Source organism: Blennius ocellaris (assembly GCF_963422515.1).
Source record: "Blennius ocellaris genome assembly, chromosome: 16".
Taxonomy (NCBI): Eukaryota; Metazoa; Chordata; class Actinopteri; order Blenniiformes; family Blenniidae; genus Blennius; species Blennius ocellaris.
The window spans coordinates 3,578,044-3,602,809 of NC_137665.1; the positions used below are offsets into that span (position 1 = coordinate 3,578,044).

Consider the following 24,766-nt stretch of genomic DNA (forward strand, 5'->3'; position numbering starts at 1 on the left):
ACCCCCCCCCATGTCCACTTAACAGTGCCGGATTATCACTGAAAATTTAATTGTAGAAGTTTGACTTTTAGTTGCAGCATCATTTCTATTTTTTTGCCCGGGAGCCGTTCTTAATTGTGCGATAACTGAAATGAGAAATCTTAAATATTTCCTCACTGACCGTTTAGTTTATCTACATTACTGCCAGCGCTTCCAAAAAGTGATCAAATCCTCGACTTTAAATATGCTGGAGCCAAAAAGATATCACATTGACATAAGTGATAAAGGGACGGTGTGGATAATGACCAGAAAACAAGAAGTTTAAACAAAAGATTGATAAAAGTGAAGGCACTTGAAGCTATTTACCCCTTTATTTCAAATTTGGGTCTTTTGGAGCTCATGTTTGGTATAAAAATGACCAAAAAATCCATTTATTATCACTTAATACCAACAAAATGTTCGCGAGCAGCAGATTTCCAGGCCATTTCCCTTCCCCTCCTCATATTCTCAGTCACTGTGCCGTTCCTTCCAAACAAAGCGGCACCTTGCAGGGATCAGCAGCTTTTAAAAACACCTGCCGGCTGCTGCAACATGTGAACACGCACTATTAATCAAACTATTTATTACTCTTAGAAACAGCGTGCACACGCTCCTCTTCTGAGCCTGCTTATTAAAGATGGCGCCGCCGCCGCCGCCGCTGCTGAGGCAGGATTAACGTCTTCCGTCGAGCTCGCAAAGACAGAACAGCACAATGGACGAGTGAATAATTTGATCCAAGGCCAGCGGAGCAAAGTTTCAATTAACTGCCGAGCACTTTCCGGTTACTGTGGTTACAAACACCTACAAGTTTTAAAAGTATAGTTCAGCACCTCGGCGCCGCAGCTTCTTGTGCCGAGATACTGTATGTTTTAAAACAAAACAAAACAACAACTTAACGTCTCCTTTTTTAAGAGAAAACTGTCAACATGTTAGAAAAGACAATTTATTAATCCAGTGGAAACAGTAAAAGCGTCGTGGTCTCGTTTCTCTCCAGGCCGGTCAGCCTCGCAGATTTTTATCTCTTGAGGTTCATGGAAGTGGTTTCAGGGTTTGACTTTCCTCTCGTGGCCTCAGTAAATCACACGGTGAAGAGAAGAAGAAGGTGGGGGGGGATCCACTTCAAATGGTCAAGCGCGTGTCCGTGGCTCCCGTGCAACTGGTCACTGCTGGTCAGCGCTGGTCACTGCTGGTCAGCGCTGGGGGCAGGTGACCCGGGTGTGTCCCGGCATGTGGCAGATGCCACAGGTCCGAGGTTTCCTCGCCGCGGGGGGTTTGTTCCTCTCGTTTCGTCTCCCGTCTCCGCCGCCGTTGAATCCGCCACCGGAGCCACCTGCCGGGGGGGAGGGGGGGATAGGGGAGGGAGGGAGGGGGGGATAGGGGAGGGGGCAGAGGCCAGAGGAAAGGAGGCGGTGAGAGGCCGCCGCTGAGAAAGAGAGCGGAGCTTGCCGCCACGGAGGACATTGTAGCTGCTGAGAAAGTGGGACGCGTCAAGGTCTCGGCGCTTCTGAGTCGTGACTGTTTTGATTTATTTATTTATTTTGGGGATTTTTATTTTACACTGATAAGTGAGGACGGTGTTTGATCTGAGCGCACGTGTTGGCTGGTTCGGCGGGTCTTCACTCAGATTATTGACGGCGCGTGAGTCTCTGTGGGTTTTTACACGATTTAGACGCAGAACGTGACGACGATGCAGCGCAGCCACACCTGATTCTGACCGTTTCACATGATCACTGGATCAAGCTGGTGAACGGTGACGTGAATCCTTCAGCTAATGTCTCCATAAATAACCAGGTGGGCCAGAAGGAATCAATTTTATCGGCTGGATCACGGCTGTAATGGTCAAACATTGTTTACAGCGAGAGTTTCCTCTTGGGACAGTCGGCATCCTGGGAGAACTAAAGCTTGATTTCTCTTCTCTAAGTTCGTTTTTTTTTTTTTTTTTTCCCGACATCTCATGAACGGTCTGGCGGTTATGGCGACTTGAAGCAGACATAAGTCGTCTCAGCAGCAGGAAAGAGACGAGCTGAGAGCAGAGTGTGTGGCGACGCAGTGACTCATTACACACATTTCAACCTCTGGTTTGCTGCTCACAGGAAGCGTCTGCAGATTCGATGCATGCGAGAATAGTTTATTCACGCAAAGTACAAAGTACGTTTGATATTTTACCTGTAGATCATTAAACTAGACGTCTGTGACAAGCAAAGGTGGCTGTGAGGTCATCGAGCCAAACGACGGCGGCGAGCGAGCAGCCGCACTGAACTGAAGAGCTGAAATGCGACTGAGCACTTCTACAACAGGGACGCGTCGGATACGTCGCTACTAATGATTTATTGCTGCAATTATGAAGTATTCACGCTTGAAATGAGACTGAAAATGTGGTGGAAATGACTTTTCTTTTTCCTCAAAACTTGCGGGAACGATATTGTACTGATATTTATAAATACGGGGAGGGTTGGGCTGATGCCAGTTTAGCAACATGCTCCATTTGAGGATTCACTTTTGTTTTCCCACCAGCAGTGTTTATTGTTTTGGCTGCACCTTCAGCGTTTGGCGATATTAAACACACTGCATCAAGTTAATCATGGTCCTGATGTGTGTGTGTGAGAGAGAGAGAGAGAGAGTCTTACTGGTCGGACGGACGTTCTCGTCAGCCCACTGGAAGAAGTTGCACTGGTTCTCCCTCGGTTTCCCACATGTGTGGAACATGCGGCCCTTGTTGGGCCCGTCCTTCTGCACGGTGCGCGTCACAGCCTCCTGGTCACATTCACACGTCACCCGCTGTCCCCCGTCGTCCTGTCTTCGGCCTCCTTCCGAGGCTCTGGACCCCAGGGTGGGCCTCGGGGGCTGGGAGCTCCTCGGGGCCGGAGCCGGGGGTCCCAGACTCTGTGGACTGGACTGGTCCGCCCACAGGAAGAAGTTGCAGCTCCCGGCGTTGCACTTGAAGAACTGGCGGCCCTGGTTCGGTCCGTCTTTGCGGACGGTCAGGAGGAGCGCTTCCGCTCCGCAGTTACATACGATGACATTACTGCCCGGTCCTGCACTGACGCAGCCGCCGCCGCCTCCGCCGGGCGGAGGCCTCTGCTCTGAGCTCCAGGACGGCACCGGGGGGAGCGAGGGGCGTGTGTTGGAGAGAGGGACTCTGGGACGCCTCGGAGGAGGGGGAGGATGATGATGATCATCTCCTCCTCCTCCTCCTCCTCCTCCTCCTCCCCCTCGGAGGTACTTCAGGTCCAGCACCTCTCTGAGCGTCTCGTCACATCCACCGATGCAGCCGACGAACTCCAGAGGCATCATGGGGGGGAGGCTCCCTCTGCGGAACTTAAACTTCAGCCTGGCGAAAGCAGGAGACACACGAGATTTCCTGAAACTCACCTCCCAATCCCTTCCAAACACATCTGTGCAGTATCACGTAGAAAACCCCAAAAATAAACGTGTGCAATGTTTGATTATTCATTACCATTAAGTCATCAGTTGCTTTAAAACAGACGTCATGTATACATCAGGTCTAAATGTGATCTGTGTCGTCTTCCAAGGCAAAAAAAAGCTTAAAATATATGAGTTTCTAGTCTCTTAATTTAATTATATTTATTAGCAAAATGCACTTAAAGTGCATTACTCATCCTGAAGCCCCTAGTGCAGGATGACTCATCAGATGTCTGACATTTTCCCAAACAAAGAGGGGATTTCACTAAAATGAACAAGAGATAAACTTACAGCCAATAGATGCAGGCTGAGTTATGGTTTCATTTCATCCTCAAGTGTTTTTTCAGTGACGTACGTCCACGTTCTGTTCTGGAAACTGGCATTTTAAACTCGGGAGAGAACCACTTCGCTATTAATGCCTTGCACTCATCTTTGGTGAGAAAACTGCAGACGTGTTTCAGGAAGCATCTTGACAGATGAAAACGACACGCGGCCTGCGCTCCCGACTCAAACCTGCCGAACCGATCGCCATACGAAGCTCAGTAAAGATTTCCTCTGGCTCCATACAAAAGCGTCGGATATCTCAAGGGTAAATCAATCCATCAGCCCGGCAAGAGTTTGTTTGTTGGTTTGTTTGTTTCAAGTTAAAACACACAAGGCACCAATGTTAAACACAGAGGCAAAACATCCCATCATAAAGTGTTTTGTTTAAAAAAAACAAACAATTGAAACAGAACAGAAGTGTTGGTATAATGCGCCACACATCAGAGCTGCATAAACAAATAAATAAATAAATGAGCAAATAAATAAGACGGATGTTACAAGTGCTGGAGCTCAACTTTGAGCATGCACCAGCTCGGTTGCCGTGGTAACGGATGCTGGTGTGGAGCGCTTTGGCTCGCTGCATTCCAGCGTGCCCTATATTTGGACTGAGCCGAGGCACGTGCTCAAGGGGTGAACGCCCACTGGAGTAAACAAGGATTCAGACGCATTTTCTTGCGCCGAGTTCCGGCGCGCTTCGGTGTTTGTTTGCACGGCTGAGAGAGCGAACGGAGAAGAAGAAGAGGAAGAAAAACAAAAACAAAACAACAACAACAACCCACTGAGGACGCTTGACGTGGACGTTGCAACGGTCGTGTTTTCCAGAGTTAATTTTCTCGCCGCTGCAGATCTGAACTGTGACGGGAGGAAAACAACGTGACAAAGAAATCAGCATTTCTATAAATCGGCCATAACATTATGACCACTCGCAGAGTATTTTAGGTCCAAACGCAACTTTGGTTACTTTACTGCAGGTTTACTTGCTGCCATACAGATTCCACGACAGCGAAAACATCGGTTTGTTTAATTGTTCTTGACGTGAACCGAGTATAATTAAAGTTGTTTTTTTTTTTTATGCGTATTTTCACTGGCTCGTGCCGTGACGTCACTGTTGCGTTGTTCCAATGACCTCTTTGTGTGGTGTATGCAGCAGTCTCTTTTATCGGGGGCAAATTGACCCAGAAAGAGACAAATCAGCTCCAACCATAAACCTCATTGAGTCAACCGCTTACAGATCCTTCATCCCTGCACCCGCCGGCTCCAGGATAGATTTAGTGTTACACCTCCAAGACTGCCATTCATCATGCAGATATACCAAAAAGTACCGATCTCAATTCCTGATATGCATTCCCTGCTTTCAGTGGACGGTACTTTCCAAACGTCATTCATTGATAAAGACAGACTAAACTCGTTCTGGTTTTTTTAACACCTCTTCATTTCCTGTGTTTAAAACGTTATAATCAAAAACAAATGCACCTCAGTCGTCACTGCTCTGCTGCAGCGGAGGAGATTAAACAGCTCTTAGCTCCTCTCTCTCTCTCTCTCTCTCTCTGAAAACCTAAAAAAGTGTGACTGGCTCTTACCTGGTTGTCGCTCGCATTGCATCAGAGAAAATTTGAATAAAATTAAGAACCAGCGCAGGGCTGTTGGGCCTCCTCTCAGCCCTGCTGTTGTGCAACAGACGGGGCCAGAATACAAATGTACACATATTGACGTCCACATCTGTCCAGACTGGGGCCACGCTAACGGCGAAGAGACTCGTGTTGTTCACTTACAAAATGAAATAGAAAGTCCCATAAAGCTCAAAGCACCTCACGTTTCTCCAACTGATTCCTCGATGAGACTAAATTTGGACTGAAGATGATTGAAAATGTCTTTTAGCGTCATTTGTCTTCGAGGAGAATCGCCAGTTTTAGCCACGACTATTCTATTTGTTTAAAACTAATCTGCTGCTGTCTTGCGGCTCCAGGAAAAACTCACATGTGAACGGGATGTGGCCGACAGGACGGACACACGCCGTCGTCCCTGCTGACCTCCAGCGCGGCGTCGGGGAACCACACGGCCGTCTTGCAGGCCGGGTAGCCCACACAGGACAGGAACTTACTGCAGGGGGGCGACACGGAGCAGAGCCGGTGAGTTCAAAACGCAAAAAACAAAAAAAGCTTTTTAACAACCGTTTTTCTCCGTCCCACCTGTTCCCCTCCCGCTTCTTCTTCAGCACCATGTCCCGGCCACACTGGGGACACTTCCTGACCGGCAGCGGGAGCTCCATGTCCTGCTGCTCCGCCTCGGGGAGCTCCAGAGCCGCGCCCAGGTAAGGCGCCAGGGCTTCGTCCAACCTGAGGGGAAACGTCGTGTTTTACGCGAGGCCCTTCGGCGAAGCGTCCGTCGACGTTGACGTGAAACGCAAACCGACTTCTTTGCTTTCCTGACGGACTCGATGAAGACGGTCTTGTATTTGAGGATGTGGTGCTGCAGCACGCTCCGCTTCTCCTTCCTGCCCTCTGAGACCAGCTTCAGGTCGCCTTCCAGCTCGGCGCGGAGGTTCGGTTTGGACATTTCATATCCCATCGAATTGTAACCTAAAGGAACATACATGTTTTAGAAATAACACAACTGAGTCATAGAGTGGTGTGTGTGTGTGTGAGTGTGTGTGTGTGTGACCCGTCATCGGTCCTCCTGACCTGCAGGAGCACTTTACATTTATGGTGGAAGGATTTTTGTGTTTTTCCATTATTGATGCACCGCGTCGTGGTTTTTTTCCCTCTTCTTCTGAGGTTTAATCTACATGTGTGCCTTTTATTTCCATGCGACTCTGAATGAGTTGCGTGCGAGCTATTTTGATGTTTACGTAGAAGAGGCAGCGTTTTAGATTTACTCTGCGGTTGCACCCGCTCAAAAAAGGAATTTCCCCCTGGCACCCCTTCTTGAAAAGAAACAACTTCTCGTGAGAAAAATCAGTTCATTCTAAGGTGAGTGATCAGGAAACCATAATGCGTACGTACCTTCCACCAGGCCCATACCGAGCTCTCCGGGGAGAAACCTCTGGTCCGCCGTCAGGCCCACATACGTGCGACTCTTTATGGTCTCGATGTGCTCCGCGTGGGTCGCGTCTGTGCCTGTAAGTCGCAGCGAGCGCCGCACAGTGTCCATGAGGCACAAAAACAACCGTACGCAAAGCGTGCGTTTCATTTAGGTATTTTCCTCTTAGTGTTTTTGTTTTTGCCTCAGACGTACCGATGCCGTGCTTCTCCATCAGCGAGATGAGGTCGGCTTCGGTGAGCAGCTGCGGGGGACTCGTCTGTCCGTCCAGCATCTCGATGGCGGAGGGCTGGAACTGGGAGCCTTGTTCGTACACTGGGATCACCTTCAAGAATGGATTTTTTTTTTTTTTTTACCAGAAGGGTATTTTAGAGCAACAGAAACTTGCAGTAGATTGACGCCGAATCTCAACTGCGTTTTGCACAGTTTTCAGTCTTTTCACCTTTGTGCTCCACCGGTCGTATGGATACACGTCCAGGTAGTTCCTGGCGATGACCATGAGGCCCGAGGCGGAGAACCTCTCTCGGGCGATGTCTATGTCCACCACGGTCTCCTGCCCCAAGGCATCTTGGGACACACATGCCAGGAAGTGCCGGACAATGAACTCATACACGCGGGCCTCGTTGCCCTGGAGGGGGGGGGGAAGTGAAACAGACGGTTTCCAAAAATGAACCAAAAATGCAATAAACTGCATTACGAATAAGAACAGCTTCCCGCAGACCCACCTGCAGTGTGCTTGTGTACTTGGTGGGGTGTATGGGAGGGTGGGCTTGGTCAGACTTCCGGCCTTGTCTCGGGTTGGGACCCCCAGGCTGCTCAAGCACACGCTGGGCGAAGGCGCCCCACACTGGGCTGGGTGTCTGCTGCTCCACCAGAGGGCCGAGAGACAGGGTTTCTGGGAAAATGTTAGTCTCTGTGCGGGGATAGCTGATAAACCTGGTAGAGAGAGAGAGAAAGAGAAAGAGAAAGAGAAAGAGAAAGAGAAAGAGAAAGAGAAAGAGAAAGAGAGCGAGAGAGGAAAAAAAATACATCTGACTTTTTCTATGACGCCACAAAGTCTCCAATACATTGGCATCAAGCCAAAATATAAACAATATAAACTTCTGAAAATCAATACACTGATATTTTTTTTTTCTTTATATTTTCTTACACGGGGCAAGAAAAAAAAAAAACCAGAGCAAAGACAAAATTCCATATGGCTGCTGACTCTGCTTTGTCCTCTTTTTTTTCTAGGTGGCAGAAATTAGTTCAAGTTCAAGTTTTAGTGTTTGGTGGGACTGAGACGATGCGTCCGGAGAGCGCCGTGTGTGTGCACGTTACCAAAATAAAACCCAGCTCGCTCTTAAATCCACACACTCACCCTTGGGTGTAGAGTTTTTCTGCTATCTTCATGGTCTCTTTGGCGCTTATTCTCAGTTTCCGAGATGCCAGTTTCTCCAACTCCTATAAATAGAACAAACACGAGGGACAGTCAGACTATCGAGCTCGTCCGTCATAGACGGGTATTTATCCGAACATCTGCAGACAATTTACAGTGGTCATTTGAACTTTTAGTAATTTTTTTGTGTGGGACTAATTAAAAATACTCTGCAAAAAAACATGCAAAACCTACACAGAACAATTACACAATCCAGGTTTAAATGAGATCATGCGTGTATTAATTTAGCTTTAGATTCGTACCACAGTGTCCAAAGGCAGCGGCCTCCATTTGCTCTTCGGTTTGCTGGAGACCGACGTGACCGTCGCAGTGGGATCCTGGAAATAATTCAAATGATATTTTCTTAGAGGAGCTCAGACTGTAGATACTCTTTTTTTTTTTCCTCCATGGAAAACATTTATGTGTTTTTGAATGTAGAAAACTTTTCAGCCTTTCTCAGTACTTCCTCCTCCTTTCTCCCTCACATTGCAGTGATTAATCATGTAAGAAATATGTGAAGCAACCATTAAAAAAAACAACAACAAAAAAAAGCTGTAAATTATTGGAAAAGGTTATTTCCCAAATATGGTAAAAATTCACATTCTCGCCTGTGCGTTGGTTACGGGCTCTGATAACACAGGCAGCGCGCAGCTATTTCCGGTGTGTTTCCACACCCTGACTCCAAAGCAAGCGAACACATCAAAGTGTGAAGAAGTCAGAAAATAGGACGATCCAAGGAGCACTGGGTGCAGCGCTCATAGGGAAACCAGATGAACTCAAATCAAGCTGAAAAAGTGAAGTGTCATCAAGTCCAGGCTCTTTATGTAATTGAATAGATAGATAATGGACGTTTTTTTCAGTAAAACTAGATATAAAATCATCTTTCTTGGACTTTTGTTTTCCAATAATCTATTGCCTTGTATGGATTTTCTATTTATTGCTCATAGTGAGGAATAGAATGGATCATGTGTCCACAGACCTTAGACATAATCTCTTGCCATTGGCTGTAGTTTCATTGCTCATTATGTAAACGACGCTTGCTATTGTCTGTCGGTATTCAGACGATCGTCACTCCGTATCTCATCACCGTTTCTGAGTCTGAATTCTTTTGAGAATAAACAAATTAAAACACTTATGTTGTGTTCCGTCACTTCAGTGAACCTGCTTGTGGTGGAAATACAACCAGACAAGGTGTCAACAGAACTGTCAAAAAACAAAAAATACCTTTTATCTGTTTAGAGACCGATTAAATAAATACGTGCAATACAGGGGAGACGATCCAACGCGTTGAACTGATATAGTTCGTTTTCAAACCACGAAAAAAAAAAGCAGTTTTGTAGCTTCGTGCAGTTACTTCACACTTAATAGTTCAATAGTTCATATCTTGACTGAGAACTATAAATGTTGAAATGACTCAGAGCCATAAAACTGCAGTCCAGCTTCTCCTGGACCATTTTCACAGATTTGAAAGATGAATTTTGGCAAAAAGCTCAAAATAAACAACAAAACAAAACCCTTTTGCAAATGTTTTAAGGAGAAAATTAGTGGATTCAATGTTTCTTTTTGCGAGTTCGAGGACACGTCGAGAATGTTCTGCAAAGAAATACTGAACATGAAAACAAACTCTGAACAAAAGACCAGCACAGAGTGCATCTCAAGCTCCATTCACTGCTGTTCATTCCATCAATGTGGGACAGAAAATCAATCCGGTTAAAAAAAAAAAAACCCCAACAACAATTGTAGCTCAGAGAAGACGACAGAGATGACAAGTGATTCTTGGACAAGTCCAGTTCACATTATGTCACTCGTGTAAATAAAAAGCTTGCGGTGTGCAGAGGGAGCAGCGGCTTTCTTGTCGTTTGTAATTGCGCCTGTTTATTTTGTTCAAATTATATTGAGAAAATGTAGAAACGCTTTGGTCTGCCAAAACAGATGTGTGAGGTTAAATCACGTCACACATGATACTTTGTGATTTTCATCCCGTCTCTTAATGGTTTTCCTCTTTAAAACAAACTTTTATCACATCAACTCTACTCACACTTTCAAAATTCAAACGGGAATTGGAAATACGAAGAGCTGCAGTATCCATCTCTTCTCTCCACAAAGAATAACAATTAAAGACAATTTGTAGTAGATACTTCCAGTTTTTTTTTTATGATTCCTACTGCAGTTTACACTCCAGAAGTTCTTGTAGTACAATTCTGATATTGGTTTTTATTATTGTATTTTAATTCTCTCTTGGAATTTTCACATTATTTATTGTATAATGACGACAGAAGTTTATTTTGTTTCAAGGAGATAATAATTTGACACCAGCTTCATTGTCTTGCTGGCTAAAGCAGACCTAAAGGAGATGATATTGTATTCATAAAATGGTAAATAACTGAAATTAAAAGTTGGCAAAAGTCGTTCACCTTGACAGAGTAAACATGCAGTTTGCCACATTATTTGTTGATTTAAGTAACATTTAATATGAAATTCCAAAATTGCGACAAGAAATAAAGAAAGGCAAATGTGATTCCTTTAAAAAAAACAAACAGAGGAAATAAACTGAAGTGCAGATATTAATTCAATATGCTTCGCAGTCACTCATCAAACTAAAACTATGTATTGCAGATCATTTTGAATCCATAAAGCAATGTTGGACACTGGCGCTCAACAAACCTGCAAAGTGGGAATCAGTGTCCTGCTCAAGGACGCTGGACACTTGAACCCGCAACCTTGCGTTTGAAAGACGAGCCGCTTTTTACCAGCGGAGCCACAGCTGCCATAAACCCTTTAAATACATTTAGATGTTTCTTTTTTTTTTATTTATTCTGTTCTGCGCGTCTCCTCCCATCATGCTCTGCAGGAAAACAGCGAAAACCAGCAAAGTGATAATTGCGAGACGCGTCAGCCTCACGGGGCAAACAATAAGTGTCTCTGTTACAGTCATAGCTCCCGATGACACCTCCATCATCCTGCCGTCAGCGGGTGAAAAAAAAAAAAAAAAAAGTCAGGGCTCAGAACAGAAACGCGTTGAGGCCGCGGCAGTAAACAGGCGATTAGAGCGCAACAAAAAGCAGCATCACGATCGCTCAACTCACAGTAAGATGGAAACACAAAAGGGAAGATGGTGCACAAACAAAGTGTGTGTGATAATGACGCCACCATGTTTTGATCGTCCTTCAATACCAGATAATTACTGGGTTTCCTGAAGGGTAATTAAACACGGGATGCAAATTAGACGACGGCATTTTGCTTAATAAAGTAGAACTGTTCCATTTAGACATAATGACAGGTGGAACTCATTTAAGAATGATAAGAGTTCCTGAGAGTTGAGACTGGATCGTAAAAGTCTATGGCGCACAAAGTGCATTTGCATGCATCCAAATCCACTTTTGACATTATAAAGTCTGGTACATGGTCCAACAGGGTATTTTTCCTTTTTTTTTATTATTCTCTCTCATTTAAAGCAGTTTAATGTGAAAAAAAACCTATCAGATTTCTCATTAATGTTTATTTTATTAAATATACTAAATGTTTACTAATAACGGTAACAAATAAACTCCAGAATAGTTGAAATATTTAGTAATGCTCGTACATATACATGAATATTCAAGAAGGTAATGAGTATTTCAATATAGATAATACAATTATCTATATTGGGAGAATAGATCATTCTCCCAATAGCCTATTTGTCACAAATCAATAGTACATAATATTATATAAATCCATAATAATGTCTATTTTTGTCAATTCTAGCTCCGTTTTAGAGGCACAAAGAGAGACCCGGTCCAGGCTGGTGGGTTTTGATCAACTGGAGAAACACTCCCACGACTCAACCTCAGTTCTTGATAACAGGTTCACTAAACCCTCGTGTATCATCTTCAGAGTGGCTAAACATTTAACACGAAAACCCTGTGCCGGTGACTTTAAATGTAGTTTTATTTGGTATAATAAGTGGTTTTCTACTTCCGAGATCTCAAAATGACTAGAAATGACGACAGCCCATTTGAGGACCACACAGTTTGGCACAGATCCACATCACACACACACACACGAATGGAAAGATGCTTAGAGAAACAAGCACATACCTCCATGCAGATCTGGTAGAGCACAAGGCAAGCTGTGTGATTAAAGAGGCGGTTTCTTTTCCAGCTAAACTCCACCTTCTCCTCCTCCTCCTCCACCTCATGGAGCACTGAGGAAAAAAAAGGTAAACCAAAAATGGTAATTATCCCCCTTTATAATCTGAATCTCTGCATCCTTTGAGCCAAAGCAGGGCTGAATTGGCACCTTTGATCTTGTAGAACGTCTCGGGTATGAAAGCTTGAATGGCCTTGAATCGTTCCACCACGAAGCCCAGCGTGGGGAACTGACAGCTCCCGTAGGAGATCAGCTGGTTGGCCAGCGACTCCGGGAAGATCTTCTGCAGGCGAAGCGTCTGAAATCGAGTGAAGGAGGCACCTGCGAGAGGCGAGCAGGGGAAACTCAGCTTCCCTCCACCAGCCACAATAACCTCAGTCTCAAACGACCCCGCTCAACGGACGCCACGGTGAGTTTTACCTATTCTCAAGTCGAGCTCCTGGCGGACGTCCACAGCGTCGCTGACGTTGGCGTCGGGCTCTGCGAGGGTCTCACAAGCTCGCCGGATGGAGTTTGGTGTGATCTCGGAAAACTTTGCCCGAAAGACTTGTATATTGGACTTCACTGTGGAAACAGAAAAAAAAACATACATCATTAATAGGCAACAGGATATCGGCGGTTTTCCAAAGGGGATTTAGACGCACGTCCACCTGTCCACCGGCAGATGAATGCAATACCTGCTTTGCAAACGTCGATTACTTCAAAACCGATGTTTTCTCCCTCCCTGTCACAATCCGTCCAGATGACCAGAGCCTGGCACTGCCGCACCTCCTTTTCCAGGGTCCGCTGCAGATGAAACGACGGATTTAAGGCCGGGGAGCAAAACAGTTGTCAACTTGTGTCAAACGTCACACATTAAAGCCGTAAAATGAGTGAAAAACCCCACGTATTAAGACATACTAGAGCATTTTGTTGCCACTCTTGGCAGGGTAGCAAACGGACATACCTTGATTGGGGTCATGTTATCTGGACAGTACTTCTCTACCTCTGCATCAAACAGCAGCACTGGATTGCAGCTGTGCCTTCGGGGAGAAATACAGTCATTCAGGTGTTGTGATTCTATGTGTGCAGGTCAATATTTCCCCCAATCTGAAGAAAGAAGTTTTGTTTTTTTAAACTTACCATTTCTGAAACGGCGCTTTGAACTCGAGACCTAGTAAATGGCCCGACACAGACGTCATCACCACTGAGACATCCTGGTGAAGGAAGAGAGAGAAAAAAAAGAGGGAATGGAAAAACACAAGAGAACAGACACGTGTGTGTGTGTGTGTGTGTGTGTGTGTGTGTGTGTGTGTGTGTGTGTGTGTGTGTGTGTGTGTGTGTGTGTGTGTGTGTGTGTGTGTGTGTCGGCCTAAACTTTACTTACCTGGCCAAATAGATGATATTCGTACTCGTAAATTTTATTGAACTTTGACATTCCTTCCCTCTGAAAGACAAAAGAAAACAGTATTACAGCTATTAAAAAAAAAACATTGAGTTCAGTCAGAGAGTAGGAGACGCTATGAAACAGCCATTGCTCATATTATGTGAAAGATCCTTTTGGTTTGGTAAGAAATTAATTACATGACGGTGAGTCAACAAAGTTACAAGTAATTAACGGGCAAGACTGTGAAAATGTCATTATATAAAACATCCATCTTGTTTGCAATTATCAGGACGTTAAAAATAAAGGCATTTAACTTCTTTACAAAACTCTTAGGACAAATTAGGCAATTATCATACGATCCATAATAGGAAACACAATGAATGTGTCATAAGACCCAACAATGACACTGTTGTGATCTAGAAGATAGTTCCAATAGGTTTTCTTTGCGTGGATGCTCATCATATCTAAAAAGAAGCATCATCATTGTTATCATGGGAGGTATAACATTACTTCAGAGATATTGTAGAGATTTAAAGACAATAAAACTAATGTGATGAAAACTAACGGGCAGCACTATAAATATGTCATGACACTGACACTGATTATTCAAATAATTCAAGTTTCTTAACCTTCCAGGACCTGCCGTCCACAAATGTGGACATCATTTTGTATTATTTAGACGACAAGACAAAATTGCTGGGGGTCTTAGGAGGATAGGAAACTGAGTCAATAAGACTATGATGGAGGAAAGGAGGCTGCAGTGGGTTATAACGTGTTTTTGTATTAAAAAAAAAAAAACATCTTTGCTGTTATTTTCAGGAGGTACGACAAATTAGATCATGGCGGTCCGTCTTGTTCCACGTACATCGTGGAAACACACTTGGAAGCTTGTGTTTCGTCTCAAGCTCCAATCCGACCACCGATTGTTTACCACTGAGGGTCCCTGGACAAGACCTTTGACCCCCAGCAACATCCCTGGCACCCCACTGCTCCCAGTATGTGTGTAGTTAAAGGTTAACTCTGAATGTGACGGCTTAAATGCAGACAAATAATTTCCTAAACAGGATCAATGAAGTATGCTTTCCTCTTAGTATATTTGTTGTTATTGAACAAGTTGTGCAGCTGAACCACTTCAGGGTCAAGTAAAGTCTTTTGTTGGGACACAATAAACTGCGGTGGGATACCAAAGGGGAACACAGTCAAGCCATAACATGAATCACACAGTGAGTGGTGACTTGGGAGACACTGACCCTCCTGGCTCTGCCGCCGGACATGATCTCCGCGATGCCTTTGGCCGCGTCGTTCTTCTCGGCCACGCAGAGGACCCGCCTGATCTGAGCCCGGCTCCGGTTCATGTCGACCCCCTGCGAGGGCTCCGGGAGCCGGCAGAAGAGACGCTTCCACTGTGCCGCGGGCCGCTGTCGTCCCGATCGAAGCGCAGATCTCCAGAAGAGGAGCCCCGCTATCATGCCTCAAAGCTTCTCCTCCGAGCGGCTTCACCGCCGCCGCTGCCGGTTAGCATGTCGGCTAACGAGGCGACACTAAAGCTCTACTTACATAAACTTCCACCGAATATCAAAAAAACACGCCACCGTTTGACTCACTTCACTCGCTTTGGAAACAAGAGGTAAATCCACCCCAACTCATTAAAAAAGAAACGTTTTATGAGAAACTTTAAGAAGAACGAAGTCCATCTAAAAAACTCTGTTTACAAAATCCGCGCCTGTCAGACGCTGCCGGAAACCAGGACGTAGCAACTGTCGTAAAGTCCCGTCACTATCAAAATGTGATTTTATTTGTTTAATATAACATTTTATTTGTTTAAGATGACATGCAGACATTATGGCTTTATACTAATAAATATTCATACTGTTGATAAGAAAATACGCCCAAATCTGAATTCACATTTCAGGATTTAATGTTCAAATCAATTAAGAATTACTCAATAAACAAACAAAGTACGATAGTCAAAACCACATTTAAAATTAGTTTTGACTCCATATAAGTGTTTTATAAATAGCAGGCTTGCAATGCTTTGTAAATAAAAACAAAATACAAATGTCGATATAAATAGGAAAAGCATCTATCAAACAAATAAAGAGTTGGCTATAAAAATGCAGATTAAAATGTTTGAAGATTAATTCAATTTGAAGTTGTGCTCAGGAATCTTGATTTGATCTTGCTATGATATAAATTGTTCTTAAACATGATTACATTAAAAAAAATAATTGCAAAAAACAAAGTTAATCACTGCAATATGAGTGTTTGTACTCGCTTCTACCTCTGGTGTATTAGAGGATATTTATATATTTATTTAATCATATATTTTTTTATTTGTAGTTATTTATTTGATTATAGACATAATTTAGTTCTTTAACTATTAATATGAGTCTTTAGGGAATACAACGCACACAGTTAAATGTAAACTAATTAGAAAATAGTTACTTTAAACTTGAATTAATAATAATTACAAACAGTTTTACAGTAATAGTAACGTACATAAATTTAGGTTATCAAAGCTAAAACATATGTTTAATAATTCCTTTTTATAATCATATTAAATGCACAATAAATATTAATGTCATAAAAATGTAAAACACAGACACCAAACATTAAGACACGTCGCAATTAGAAAGAAGTTACATTTATTAAAAGAAAATAATAATTTAATAAAAAAAAGAGTGACTTTTCCATTTCCGCGTGGATTTCCTGCAGAGGGGAGGAGGACGGATCACGTGACCAGACGACATCCAGCTGGGTAAACATGGCGCCCGTCTCTGGATGTCGAGGTGAAGCGCCCCGCTACTGTGTGTAACAGCTGTTTATCTTGTGTTTCATTCCCAGACGTCAGTAAACGTGCTTGGACGCGACGCACGAGGGCACGAGGCGGAGACGGACTGAGTGAAGCTTGAAGTGTCCGGAAGCCGCTCCACATTGTGAGAATGTCTCTGCACGGCGCGGATGATGAGCTGCTGTGATTGGCGCGAGATAATTGCTTTTGTTAACACTCATTTGTGTTTCTCTGGACGCACATCAGTGATTCCTTTTTCGTTGAACCGGTACCTGCAGGGGGGGCAGCTAAATTTAGGGCCAGCTCTTTTTATGGGGAACCCCTACATTTTTTTTTTTTTTTAATGAGCTAAATAATTAATATTTTGTGCACTGCTAGATTAGCAGCTCCAACACTTCTCCTGCTAGTGCCATCTGGACTATGTGAGAGGAACATGGCCATTCTGTTTGCACTTTGCGGGGCTGCTTCCTGCCGCTGTGCCCTGAAAGCATTTTTATGATTGTTGGTGGCGCTGCACTGTGTGTTGTGTCTCTAATGCCTTGATCAACTGCACAACTATGATCGGCTCCCCGGACGTGGTCGCTTTCACTAAAGAGGATGAGTATGGGCAGGCGAACGTGGACCCCTGGGCTCTCCCGGAGGAGTTCTCCGTCCCCCTCCATCCGCTGGCTGACTCCAACCCTTGGGCCAAAACCTCCTACGCCAAGTTCACCAAAGACTTCATCCTCATCTCTGAGTTCTCGGAGCAGGTGGGCCCGCAGCCTCTGCTCACCATTCCCGAGGATCCCAAAGTGTGCGGCACCTTCGATCTCAACTACTTCTCCCTGCGCATCATGTCGGTGGACTACCAGGCGTCCTTCGTCGGGCACCCGCCGGGCAGCGGCTACCCGAGGCTCAGCTTTGTGGAGGACTCCAGGGTGGTGCTGGGCGACTCCAAGGAAGGGGCGTTCGCCTACGTCCATCACCTCACCCTCTACGACCTGGAGGCCAGGGGCTTCGTGCGACCGTTCTGCATGGCGTACGTGGCGGCTGACGAGAAGAAGATCATGCTGCAGTTCCAGGAGCTGTCCTTCCGCTTCTCACAGGCTTCCGAGTGTCTGAAGGCCGGGAACAGGAGGGCGTTCGCCAAGGAGCTGCAGAGGAAGCTCCGGGACCTTGAGTAAGAGCTTTCAGGACAGATCTTTTAAATTCTTTACCACTCAGAGTTTTAGACAATCAAGCAAAAACCGAATAAATAACTTAAACCGTCGGTAATACAAAACAAAAAAGTAGACCCTTTGAATTAGATTTCTCATAACTGTTTCTGTTGTTTGAGTCGTAATTAGACAATTTGTTCAGATAAGTGAACAGGAGTTTTCACGCTGCTTTGAATTTGCTTTGTCGTCACTGTTATCTGGTTCAGTTCCAGCCATGTGGTTTTAAGTCCTCTCTGTCACAGACATTCTGGTCAGTAGAGGCATTTTGTCCATGGTCAAGTCTTCCAGCCTGGTCTGGTTTGATCTATTTTTAACCTTTTTATGGCCGCATTGCACTCATGGCCTTGAGATTTCAACAAGAACTCTGAGTGAATGAGCAGGACAGACAGGATGTGTTTGTCATCTGTCAGAGAAGGAAGCGCTCCTGCGATTTCCCCCTCACATAATGCCTACCTTGCTTTATTTCCAGAACGCATCATTTTAATTTCCATACATTGTCAGAGGTTTCAGCTTGAGGTGAACTTCCGATATCATCCTGTGTCAAGTCGTCAAGAGGCTCCGTTTAACACTTTGGGTGGAAAAAGGCAATACAAATTCAGAATAGACGATCCATTTTGAAAGGAGAAGAAAGTACCCATTTAATTTTTGGCTCTGAACATATGAAGAACGTCAAAGAGTAGCATGAGACACGTCAACAACCTGCTGAGAAAATGATGACAACCAGGCATGTTGTAGCAGAGAGACCTTGATGTAATGGGTACAATGTATTCCGAAACTGGAACACCACAGTGAAGATTACATTATTCAGTGTGATGTACATATTGAGTTAATTTCTCCTGTATGACGACCTGATTTGCAAACGTTCCCGTTTTAAACGTCCCCTCAGGTACACTCACTCGGTGCTGCAGCGGGAGGAGGGTCTCCAGAGAGAGGCGGGGCCTCAGTGCATGTACTCGGCCCACGCGGTGGAGAAGGCCAACGAGCTGGCGAACGTGGAAAAGAGCATCTACGAGCACCGCGACCTGCTGAGGCAGATCAGCTCCTACCACCGCCGCCCTCGCCGGGATCCTCACGCCGCCGCCTGCCACAAGTGCATGACGGAGTGCCTGAACGAGTGCGAGGAGCTGCTGGAGAAATACGCCAAGCTCGCCAAACCTTTCAGCTACACCGAGAAGGATGAGGAGAGGCGGGGCCGGGACGAACAGGGAGGGGGCGACGGGGAGGCGGATGAGGAAGACGACGAGGGCGTTAAGCGCAGGCCGTCTTACACGCCGCAGCTGATCAAAGGGAAGTCGGCTAAATGTTTTGATAAACGCCTGAAGACGCTGCAGGAGCTGTGCGACGAGACCTTCTACGAGGCCACCGTGGTGCTCCTGAAGGAGACGGAGAGGAGTTTCCGGGGGGACTTGTGTTACCTACACACGCGGCGTCTGGAGAAGGCCCTCCGCAGGAAGCAGAACGTCACCAACTTCCTGTTCGAAGGCGACCTTGGTGACGACGAGGACGACGTAGGAACACAAAGACCGTTCTGTGCTGTGAATCACACCGTGGACAACTATGTACCCTTCAATCCGCCCCCTATTGTTCTGGGACCAGAACTTTTGTTGCTGGATGCACTCGAACCCCCAGATCCTCTTGACCCAGCCTCAGAGGCCAGTCATACTCAGGACAGCGAGCTCGGACTCGGAGAGAGCCATCTGGAGTCCTCCCCCTCAGACCAGACTCTGGAAACCCAGGAGAGCTCGGAGGAGACCAAAGGAAGCTTCAGCAGCGATAAGAGCGGAACGTGTCCGGCAGAGAAGCAACACAGTCTGGCCAGTACTAAATCCGAAGCGCCTGATCCGGATTCCGACTTGACGCCTGATCCTGACCACAACGCTGACCTGGAGAGGGAGAGCAGCAGTGAGGAGCTGGAGACCACCGCAGGGGAGGATGAGGGGGATGACGGAGGGGACCAAACACCTGTGTCTTTGCTGGAGGTCATTTCAGACCTCGAGGCCAGTAAAGACGACGCCGGCGTCGGGCCGAACGAGCCTGAGCTGCTGGTTCCGCTGGACACGGCCTGTTGCATGGCCCAAGAGGGTTTCCTCTACGAGGCTCCTGCCCTAGAGGCAACGCCTGGTCTGCATCAAAGCTCCCACCCGCAGCTCTCTCACACCCTGGTGGTCAACCAGGAGCCCCAGGCCCTCCTCCCCCTCCAGGATGACTACACCGTGGGCTCCCCGAGCACCGAAAGCCCCGCCGCGGGGCTGGAGCTGCCCACGGGCCTCCTCGGCGATGCGGTTTCACGTATTTCCGACGGGTCGGACTGCACCATGAGCACTTCCACGGGATCCGACCGGGCCGCTTCGCCGCTCGGGTACGGGGCCGTGGTGACCCTGCGCCAGAGGAAGAAGGCGGGGCAAGGCGCCTTGAGGTTTGTCCGTCAGTACCCGTTCGCCATGCAAGCTCTGTGGTGTCTGCTCAGCGGCCGGACCCTGGTGGTGCTCGGGGCGGACGAGGGGCGAGTCAGACGGCTGGTGTCCTCGCTGGCGCTCTTTGTGCCCAGTCCTGGGAAATGTGGCGAGAGGGTCCAGGCGTGGCTGTCCTGTCCCTTTACCCTGACGGACCTGCAGAGGTGGAAACTCATTGGACTCCAAAGGTATGGCTGCTTTTCACTCTCATCGAAACTAAATGTTCAATGCGAAGTGACGATAGAAGAGGTGGAAGAAGAACAGACTCACTAAAGACAGGTGGCTTTTATACAGCCTAAATGAAAGACCAAGTTGGCTGTTCATAAAGCATCAATGTAAACTTTAGTTTGTACGATGTTTTACTCTGCTGTTACTCATCTGGTCTGACTCAGTCCTCGGTGACTCATACAACCAGCTATTCAGCTCAGGTCCTTGACATTTTTCTTGATGTCACCGTTTCTCCATTTTGACAGCAATGCCATGCAATTTCCACAGACCGCTAAATGTAGTTACTTTGTGGATTAAACTTCTGCTTTTGTGGGTGTAGTTTTTAATATTTACTCAAGTAAAACTGGCTCGCCCACGATGCAATAGCTGCACAGTTTATTTTTCCCATTATTGAAGTCGAAATTCTTAAGCGACGGTGATTCTATAAAACAAAAAGAACTGAGTTAAAATTCTAAGCATTCTATGTTGGCAACAGAATCGGAACTTTATTTTAGGAAGTTTTAGTTGTTAAAGTCCTGTTCAGGCAAGTTTAATTTCCAGGAACTCATTGGGTAGAGGTGCTGTAGCTTCTTCCCACAATCCCAACAAATGTGTATGTTAGGGCGAGTAAGCTACTGTGAGGACCTTTTTAAGATCCCAATTAAAGAGTTTGGACTAAAAATGTAATTAAAAAAAAATAAAAATTTTTTTAAATGATCTACACCAGTGCAAGCAGCAGTAGTTGAGTTATGGGTTGTGTGTTGCTGCCAGCGACCCCCGTGGAAGGATGGATTAGAGCCTGCGTGGGCAAAATGCAAATCAATAAGAATGGAGTTGTTTATGACTAAACACTAAACATTACAGTTGCAGCCTAGAAATCTGAATGTGGGGAGAGAAAGGGACGCATTGTAGGCTATGGTTTTTTTTCCTCAGTCAACATTGTGAGGAGAAAATTGATAAATAAATGATGGGAACAGAGAAAAAAAAAGTAAATAAAACCAGTGTGAGCAGCTCAGGACTAGAACGGTCGCGTCTCTGCTGTAAAGTGAGTTGATGTGCACCTTCCCCTCCAATGTGTTGCTTACAAACACAATGATGAACAATAAAAGCCATTGATTTCAGGCTTTGTTTGCAACATAAAAAAAATATATAAAAATATTTGCATAATCTAGTAAACCTGCCCGGATTATGTATGAATTCCCATGTTTTCCCTCCAGGGTGGCCTCGCCCGTCGGCTCCAGCATGCTTTACTCGCTGTCCCGCTACAGCCGCTACATTTCCATCCTGGACGCCGACCAGAAGACGCTGCGCTGTCCGCCGTACCAGGGCCAGCTGCTCGCCAACATGGCCGACCACCGCACCTACATCCGCCGCGGCTCCACCTACTTCCTCCACACGCAGAGCACGCTCTGCCACCTGGCAGCCAAGGCCTTCCTGTTCACCTTCACCCACCACCTCCACATGCCGCTCAGCTCCGCCGAGGGAGCCGAGGCGGTGGAGGGCCGACGCCGCTGCTTCCTGCAGGAGCAGCTGGGGCTGGGCGAGGAGGACAGCCAGATACTGCTCTACCTCAGCCAGCTCATCACGCAGCAGTACCTGAAGCCCGCCGTCGGTGACGGCGGCGGCAGCGCAGCCGTGCCATCTTTTAGTTTTAACTACACCACCAGCGTTTTTTACAAAATCTAACCGCATAGCTGGACAAGGATTCTTTAAACACGTTTTTAGCAAAAATCGTCTGAAACTTTTTTTTTTTTTTTCTTTAGAGGACCAAACTGGATCAACAACAAGGTCTTACAGTCAGTTTAGTTTCAGGACAAACTCACTTGCACTGGTTATTGTTTTTATGGTGTGTCGTTTTCCCCTCTGATTGCGGGTGAAAGGAGACGGCGAGTGTTTGAAGTGGAGCCTCGTCGACGCTCGCAAACAACACGTAACAGCAGATGAAGGTTATCTCTTCTTACTGTCCTTTTGAGGGTTTTGGTTTTGTTTTTTTCCACGTCCACGAAGGAAAATGTTCTTTGCGCTGATGCAGTTAAGGTCAGTGTTTCTACAGGCTTAAACGCACACTTCCATCTGTTACAGCGCTCACACCGTCACGGCCGTCTGTGTGTGTGTGCAGGTTAACCGGTTCCGTCGTCGTCGGTCAGCAAGCCATTTGTCTGCTCCAACTCAAGCCACATGGAAACACGTTTCTCTGGATTGCTGTAACAAATTCTACAACGCTGATGTTTTCTGCAGGGAAATCTTGATTGGCGTCGCGCAGGCTTGTTACAGCTGGTTTTGTGACACGTCTCTCTCTCTCTCTCTCTCTCTCTCTCTCTACCACACAACTACAAGGACCAAAATGTTTAAACCCCCCCCCCCCCCCACTTGTCTGCACTTTCACTTTTTTTTTTTTGGGTGTGGAGGTTTGAACACACATTCCTGCAGCAACAGACGAATGTCCACTTGGTTCCTTAATAGAAACACTGCGTTCCGATTGTAAATGACTTCTGAGAGCATGGAGGAAACTTTCCCAGAAGCTTGGTTTGGGGGTCGTGATGATGCATGCGTGTCGAGTGTGTTTTGCCGTCTGTGTGATCTCGATCCAGTTGGATCGTGTGTGTGTGTGTGCGCGTGCGTGTGTGTGTGTGTGTGTGTGTGTGTGTATAATTGCATGTCCGGAGTTGCAACCTCGTCACACTCGCTCAGTGTTTGTGGGAGGGGCCAGCGGCAGCAGAACCTGTCGATGTTCAGCACTGTGGCGAGCGTCCTCACGGTTATCACTCACACAGTCGGGGAGATTTTTAAAGCTACTTAACCTAAATGTATTGAAACTCACTGTTGTCTTAAAAGTTGTGCGAGTGTGTTGTGGTGTCAGCATGAGAACTGTCATGTGCCAGGGTGGTTACTGTGTTCATAATTATTCTGTTTTTTTGGGTTGTTATTTTTGGATGAACTGACTTGGATGAGATGCTAAACGGTTTGAGACGGTGATATATCTGTGTGTATATTTTATTCTTTTGAAAATAGTTTATTTCCTGTGCCATCAGAAGCAAAAACACTCGTTTTGGATAGTTGCCTTTTTGTCATTAATTTAAACCGCTTCTGTGGGAGTGCTTTGAACAAATCAAGTATTTATTGTCGCTGGATGAAATTTGAATTCTGATCGATGTGCTGACAGCACCCGGAGTTTCCTGTCTGGATGCGATTGCCCAAGTAGGATTATCTAATAAAAAAAAAAAAAAAAAATCATATCTGGAGGAAAAACAACCCTGAAGGAGGGTCCTCTAAATTTTAACTGTTTGCTGGAGCCGTGATTCTTTATCTAAGATTGTTCTTGTGACTGCATGGTCAGAGTTTTAATGTGAAAGGTCAAACAATGTGGGATCATGACTGCTGTGCTTTTGTTTTCATGTTTTGAACTTAACAGCTTCCTCACGTCTTGATTTCAATTCAGAGTATTATTTAGTGCCGTTTGGCCTTCTTTTGCCGCATGTGCTGTTTTAATATTTTTACAAGCTTTAACGCATTTAATTTCCTTATTTGTTACAGCAACTCATTTTTTTTAGCAGTTTTGTTAGCAGGCTCTAATGCAAAAAAAGGTGAATGTAATCCCAATAAGCCATACCACCGTGTGCTTAACATGTCGTCACTCAGTGTCCTTATGTTGTCATATCCTGTCTGCCTTTTTGTATCTCATCACTTCAGGGCCAAATGACGGTGTCATTGCCAGTGATTTCAAACAAGTACATTGTGAATACCTTTCTGCTTTTTTTTAACGTTATGTCCATGATATTACATTAAATTATTTTTTTGCCAGGGTTAAAACTGTTGTTGAATTCGTCGTCGTTTAATCTCACCGTCGGCTCCTGCGAGGTACAGACCAGAGCAGCCTGCAGACCACCATTAAAACATCAAACCTTCTCTATCTGTGTGACTTCCTTCAACTGGTGACGGATGTGCGAGTGCTTGAGGTGTCATGAATAATAAATGCTCAGCTGTGAACACATCTAATTGCCCTGCCGGAGCAGCAGAAGGAAAGGTGGCGGACGCAGGAGAAAGTGCCAGTGAATGTGTGATGTGAACACAAATGTACCGACGCATCCTCATAATGATGCTGTCCTGCAGGAACCGAGTGTGTGGGCGGCTCACAGTACGACATGCAATGTAAACAGCTTCACTTCGGCACTTGGTGATAAAAAAAACTAAAACTGAACGCGGTAGTCTTGCATTTAAAGAAGCCGGCAGCAGGAGGTGCTTGTTTTTGTGTCAAGGCTTTGTAATCGAATGGGCTGCACAGATGAAGAGCTCGCAGACTTTATGCCAGCTGGCCTGGACACGGGTATAGATCGCATTCCTACAGTGACTCGGCAAGATTTGGTCAGTGATTCTGCAATATTTGCAGTTCAGACGATGTTTAAA

The 24,766-nt window shown here is 45.7% G+C and overlaps 2 protein-coding genes across 2 annotated transcripts; one reads left to right on the top strand and one right to left on the bottom strand.

The window, feature by feature from the left end:
• Nucleotides 1-335: 335 nt before the first annotated feature.
• Nucleotides 336-15,384, bottom strand: top3a (DNA topoisomerase III alpha). Its single transcript, XM_080511718.1, has 19 exons — nucleotides 14,966-15,384; nucleotides 13,716-13,775; nucleotides 13,472-13,545; nucleotides 13,296-13,371; nucleotides 13,027-13,135; nucleotides 12,770-12,913; nucleotides 12,500-12,670; nucleotides 12,298-12,404; nucleotides 8,485-8,559; nucleotides 8,165-8,247; nucleotides 7,530-7,740; nucleotides 7,247-7,432; nucleotides 7,000-7,129; nucleotides 6,768-6,881; nucleotides 6,179-6,344; nucleotides 5,955-6,101; nucleotides 5,743-5,865; nucleotides 2,646-3,349; nucleotides 336-1,348 (listed from the first exon to the last, which is right to left on the bottom strand). The coding sequence occupies exons 1-19, from the start codon at nucleotides 15,182-15,184 to the stop codon at nucleotides 1,209-1,211; spliced, it is 3,039 nt and encodes a 1,012-aa protein (XP_080367844.1). The 5' UTR covers nucleotides 15,185-15,384; the 3' UTR covers nucleotides 336-1,208.
• A 1,679-nt stretch (nucleotides 15,385-17,063) lies between these two features.
• On the top strand, nucleotides 17,064-22,048 carry smcr8a (Smith-Magenis syndrome chromosome region, candidate 8a; the record flags this gene model as incomplete). The annotated part of the gene is made up of 3 exons (XM_080512166.1): nucleotides 17,064-17,665; nucleotides 18,589-20,343; nucleotides 21,580-22,048. The coding sequence occupies 3 exons, from the start codon at nucleotides 17,064-17,066 to the stop codon at nucleotides 22,046-22,048; spliced, it is 2,826 nt and encodes a 941-aa protein (XP_080368292.1).
• Nucleotides 22,049-24,766: the final 2,718 nt, after the last annotated feature.

Coding starts and splice junctions, on each gene's coding strand:
- top3a (XM_080511718.1), bottom strand. CDS start 15,184: ATGATAGCGGGGCTCCTCTTCTGGAGATCTGCGCTTCGATCGGGACGA. Junction 13,136..13,295: donor ATAACATGACCCCAATCAAG/GTATGTCCGTTT, acceptor TTTCATCTGCAG/CGGACCCTGGAAAAGGAGGT. Junction 5,866..5,954: donor AAGAAGCGGGAGGGGAACAG/GTGGGACGGAGA, acceptor GCCCCCCTGCAG/TAAGTTCCTGTCCTGTGTGG.